Source organism: Candoia aspera, chromosome 3 (assembly GCF_035149785.1).
Source record: "Candoia aspera isolate rCanAsp1 chromosome 3, rCanAsp1.hap2, whole genome shotgun sequence".
Classification (NCBI taxonomy): Eukaryota; Metazoa; Chordata; class Lepidosauria; order Squamata; family Boidae; genus Candoia; species Candoia aspera.
Window position 1 is genome coordinate 40,898,855 of NC_086155.1, and position 5,747 is coordinate 40,904,601.

The window sequence follows — 5,747 nt, forward strand, 5'->3', positions numbered from 1 at the left end:
TGTCTAAGTTGTTTACTCTAAACCAGCTTGCTCTTCTTTTCATATTGATAACCTTCCATTGTTTCCTATAGCAATGATTTCCATGGCTGATTACCCTCTTTAATAGAATATTCCTTGTTTATGTAACCAGTATTTTTTTTAAGGAATGGAGTCGTTTATAAAATTGCTGAAAGTTTCATCTTTGGAATGTTCAGATCCAGACTATCCTTAATCCAGCTCAGGAGAATGTGCGGGATATCACCAATCAGCTGGATAGCTTCACTGAGAGACTTTCCCAGTTACAGCACAAAGCAAGCCAGAATCAGTTATTGGCTGCAGAAGCTCAGCAGCAAGCAACAGAAGCCAGTGAGCAAGCAGAAAGCACTCAGCAGGTATGAAAATGGAAAATTACTTTAGTGAGTTGCACGCTTTAAGCTGTACTATTGGACAGTCAGCCCTAGGCAAAAATACTTGGTAAACGTTCTGAGCTCCTGTCCCAATTCAGCCATTAGACCCGTCAATGACATTGGCTACTCACTCTAATGCAAAAGTCCCCAACCTTTTTAGGCCAGTGGTCCCATTTTCCATTTTTAGAACATCTCCTGAACACTCAGAGAATGGCCTTTGTGGAGTCACATGACCAGTCATGGTGCACCTGTTCAGGAAAGGACAAACTGATGAGATTGCCTCTTGCTATCCCTCTCACCCCCAGTTTTATTTGTTCTTCAGTACAATGACAATCTGCCTTGCCAAGCTTTGTTTAATTATAGGCTTAAACAATTGATACTAAAGAACAAACAGAACCTGTTCAAATTAATTGTCATTTAACCTGATTCTCCAACATGACACCGTTGCATAACAATGTGCCACTAAGACCACTTTTTGTGCTTGCCAGATTCCATATCCCACCTGAGATTATTTTAATTAAAAAAGAAGAGAAGCTAGCATGCTGCAAGGGAAATCAAGAGCCTCTGGCTTCTTCATTATTTCCAGGAATACCCGGAAGAATATCATAGGTCCCAGAGGAATTCTTTGCAAATGGTCAATTACAAGGACATCTGCCTTGTCAAGCTTTGTTTGGTTATATTCAATAAAACAATTGACTGTTGAAGAACAAATAAAACTTGTTTTAGGTAGTTGTCACCTTTAACTCTTCTTTTTATATGAAAGATGCTTGGATTTGGGATGGGAGTGGGAGAGAAAAAGAAAACATTTCACAATGGACAAACTGGAATACATCACAGGGAAAAGAAGGTGTGTTCTGTGCAGCCAGGAGGAATCAGAAAAAGATCTGCTGTGAAAGGAGAATTACCACTTCTTAGAGAAGAAAAAGAACAGGAAAGAGGGAAAAGCAGCATTTAATAATCTGACCTGCTTATAAATGGAACACTAAGCAGAATTCCATCTAACACTATGTAATCTCAGGAGGGATTTGGGGATGGGCATTCTGATGTTATCTACACAATACATCCATTGGAAGTTTGACTATCCTACTTCTCATTTCCTTCTGCCCCAATGCTCCCCGGCCTAGGTATTTGAAGAATTGAAGGGCAAATACATGGAACTGAAGGGGCGAATGGGACAAGGGTCAAATCTAGGAGCCCAAGGAGAGCGAATTCAGAGTGCCCACACAGAGGCCAACACATTGTTGAAAGAAGCCTTGAATATGATTGCCAAAATGGGAGGTAAGTATTATCTGCATGGCAACTCTCCAACTCATATGCCTTAGAAATGACCTTACAACTCTTGTCTTCATTGCCTTGGCGCTCCATACAGGATTGCAGATTATAAAAATGGTATCAAACATAAAGGTCCTTGTCTGATAAATTAACCATTGAAATAAATGAAACCTTAGTAATTAGTAATTTCAAATATAATGTTGCAGAGTATCATGCATAATACTTTCATTTAATCTAATAATTTAGTACCAAATATATGTTGAGCAGAGTGTGTATGTACTTTTCAAGTTTAAATCTGCATACATCTTTTCTGATCTAAGTAAACCACAGGATTTTATAGAGAGACTGAGATGAAAAGCTACTATAGTGATCCTGTGAGGCATTTCAGCTTGTCCTTTTGATGGAATGGACATTGAGGAGGAATATAAATACTATGTTATATAGCCAATCACAGATTTGCTCCATAATAACGGCTTGCCAAGCCAATTTTTTTGATGCTGTATTTGGACACTTCAGTTTTCACATCTAATGACTTTGCTCAGTATGTTTTGGGAAGCAGCCAGTGTGTAGACAAAATGCCCTTACTCTTGTGGCAGGTGCAGTATGAATAAGTAAGTGGTTCAAAGCCAGAGATTTTTTTCCCCCCCGAAAAGGAGTGTTACTGTTGTTTTCATTGATAAAGCTGTAGCTTTAACAAATGTCTTTCACTAAAGGTGCCTCTCTGAACCAGAGATTTGGCAGCTGGCTACTGTGAGGCAGTTACTACTGCTCAGAGTTGGCTGAATGCAGTGAGGAATGTTGATATTATTAAATAGGCCACCAGACAATTTCTCATGCAAAGCATGATGAGCATACATTTAACAGTGCTGGCTGACGTCAATGTCAAAATTCATTTGGCCCCACCAGAAGGAAATGATGCTTTTTCAGACAGAAGAGCAAAACTGATTTTGGATGCTATGTGACAGACAGGGGTTCCTTACTGTTGGGTTAAGTCCTGCTAATAATTTAGGGAAGCTGAATGAGTCTCTATAGCTACTGTTTTAGGCAAGAAAAATATGGCATGTAAGATGGGGATAGAGCCAGGGATAATTGGTATTGCTCCATAAAGCACTTGTTTTTACCATGCATATACACTGCTTTTGGACAGAAGAGGTAAACAGTAATGATGAGTATGTACAGAAATGGCTTGCATCATCTACTGAAACACAAGCATCAAGAAGATGATGGTGGCTGAAAATCAGGGAGCTATAAATGTGAAACAAATTTTAGGTTTTTGAGTCTTTATGGGACGTTTAAAAACACACAGCTGGGGCAGGGATGCACATGCTATCTGTACTTGGCCAGTCCTAGACCTTGCCAATACTGTATGGCAAGGTGTGAAATGATGTTCTTCTTTTGCTCATTTGAGCATGAGCAGAATTCTGCAAAATCAGGAAGCCAAGCAGGAAAGTCATAGAATTCTACTGACTTGCAAACAAATATCAGTGGTATTGTTCTCATCTAACCATTCAGTACAGGAAAATTAGGGACTGAATTGATGGGGTAGATCCACAAAAGATAAGAGGGAGGGGGCAAGCATGTGCAGCCCATGGTTCTTGCATGTGGGGGGCCTAATTGGACTGAACAGGCATTGCATGACAAGAGTACATGTTATAAGATGTTAGAAAAACAACAGGTTGAGCAGTCACCTATATAATGTTGAAGAATTAGAGAGGGAAAAGAGTTCCTTGTATGTAACCTATTTCTGTTTCATTCCTCAGCTTTAGAAACAGAGCTACAAGAGAGTAACAATGCATTCATCCGCAAGTCAGCCAGGCTGGAAGGCCTGGAGAAGAAAGTGGAAACAATTCGTGATCATATCAGTCAACGAGTTGCCTATTATGCCAGATGCACAGATTAGAACAGTTTCTGCTCCTTTTCTGACCAATCCTTCCCCCTGCCTAATTTATCGAGTTTTCCTATCTGCAAAGAAAATATATCTCCCTTTTATTAAAAAGCTAGCTTCGAATCATCGTAATAAGTCAAGCTTAAAAAAAAAACAGAAGTGGGTGTGTCAGTTTATTTGTTGTAGTGCTCTAAGACTCTTTTATATTTAGAATTAATCTCTTGAATTCAAACTTTCTGATGGCTTTTTGTTTAATCAGGAGAATCCAAGCAGAATCAGGATTCAAGCAAGATTAGGAAAGCTATATAAACAAACAATGGCACCTGTTTCTTAGGTCTCATAGCCTATTAGAAGAGGGTTTTTTTTATTTTTTAGCCACCACTGGTTCTTTTTACCAACATAAACAGTAGTTTGCAGATAAACTGCTGCAGGAAACAAATCTGACACTGGAGGACTGGTGACCTGTATTACTCTATCAATAACTATCAGGCATTAAGAACCAACAAACTTTATTGAACAATAGATATTACATACACTATTCCAGAACTGACAAGCAGAAATTAATTTCATCAATAAAGTATAGATGATGCTCCCTTCTGTCCTGTGGAATCTGCCCATGAGCCTCAAGCAAGCTGTGCTGTAACAAATGGCAAGTGTCAACAAGCATTCTTAGCAAATTGCTCCTGTATCATGAATTAAAGCACCACAAGCAAGCCAGCATGGGATGTTTTCTGCTTCAACCAACTCCCCCACGTGGACTCAACACAAAAACAACATTGCACACCTTGCAATTGTTATTTATTCCACTGAATAAGCACAGGTGTACAAACATACATCCCCACCCTCCCCACAAAGGAAAAAGAAACACTTTTATCTGATAATATAGATTAACCTATTGATTACAGAAGCCCAGAACCTTTCTTTAAGAATAATGTTTTCCTGTTGATATGTAACAACCCTCTAATATTTTAAGATAGTTGCACCATATGACCCCTCAGTTCTATGGATGTGCTTTATAGAAAAGATTGGCTGTGGGCATCGGGGAACACAGTTGTCCCTGGCATTGTTCAAGACAGGCTTTCCTTCCTTGCATGGTTGATAATTGACCGTGAAGTTTTGAATAAGGGTATCAAGCAGCCCTTCTGAAAAGAGAGGAGAAAATTAGAACTCTTATATATAATGTCCTTTTAATCAGAAAACAGTTTTCCAGTAAATCTCGGTTTGTTTTGAAAAAAAGATTTGTAGAGATTTGTCATTCTCATCTCACAGATTCTGAAGGATAGTAAGCTGCAAAAACTATATAGTTTTATGCACAATATAATAATTTCAAACTGAAGGTTGTTCAAGCCTCTGTTTCTTTTTTGCCTATTAAACTAATCTGATTAGCAGAGTTGCTATACTTTTTTATACTAAGTTATTAAAACAATAACCATATTGTTTTAATATGTAGACAGATTCTCATAAGAGTCAATTTCTTCGTTCATGGAGTGCTAGTTGGAACATCTTCAAGACACATCCTAGATAATAATATGCCCCCTGGTTGACTGTTCTTTGTTATGAAGATTTCTACGATGTTCCTTAGTATATAGAAATGTCTATTGTTTTGAGAGAGAGAGCATCTTCAGAGCTTGGGAAAGATTACACCTTCCGTTTTAGAAGGGTTAGCAGGCGTATGAATGAGAAAAAGCTTTTATACTTTTGAAGTGATTAGAGAGTCATTGGGAAACAAATAAGAGAAAATGACTTGCTTGTGGTAGACGTTTCTGCTGCTTGCTTCCATTCTCTATTTATATATTTATAAACAAAAGATCACATATATATTTAGTGATCTCTCATTTAAATGAAACAAAATATGAATAGCATTTCCCTATAGCTTGAGGCAGTGAGACATGCATCTTTTGGTACAGTACACCTTTCAGCAAAAAAATGTACAGTTTTGGTGTACTCTGTTAAACAAGCTAAACATAAAAGTTTGGCTTTTCCTGCCTCTGTACCCTGCCAGCAAAGTAGCCCAGACATCTCCCTATTGAAGGCATGCTTTTCTATGAGCAAAATTCCTAACGTGGCAGTGAGGACATTCCCTCTGTACTCAGCAAAATTGGGAGATCATGCAAGGCTAGCAGTACTTTAATACCAAACAAAATATTTTTCACTAGAAAAGTCCGGTGCAATCTCTGGATCTTCGCACATATACTTACCTGTAA

The 5,747-nt window shown here is 38.4% G+C and overlaps 1 protein-coding gene across 3 annotated transcripts in view; it reads left to right on the forward strand.

The window, feature by feature from the left end:
• Nucleotides 1-4,933, forward strand: part of LAMB3 (laminin subunit beta 3) — a 62,785-nt gene extending 57,852 nt beyond the window's left edge. For 2 of the 3 annotated variants that reach the window (XM_063297447.1, XM_063297448.1), the window contains 3 exons: nucleotides 195-371; nucleotides 1,511-1,664; nucleotides 3,419-4,933. In XM_063297447.1, the coding sequence (XP_063153517.1) occupies nucleotides 195-371; nucleotides 1,511-1,664; nucleotides 3,419-3,558 (471 nt within the window). In that variant the 3' untranslated portion in view covers nucleotides 3,559-4,933. Of the gene's footprint in view, nucleotides 1-143; nucleotides 372-1,510; nucleotides 1,665-3,418 lie in introns of those variants that run through there. The other variant, XM_063297449.1, reaches the window with a different exon arrangement.
• The last annotated feature ends 814 nt before the right edge of the window (nucleotides 4,934-5,747 follow it).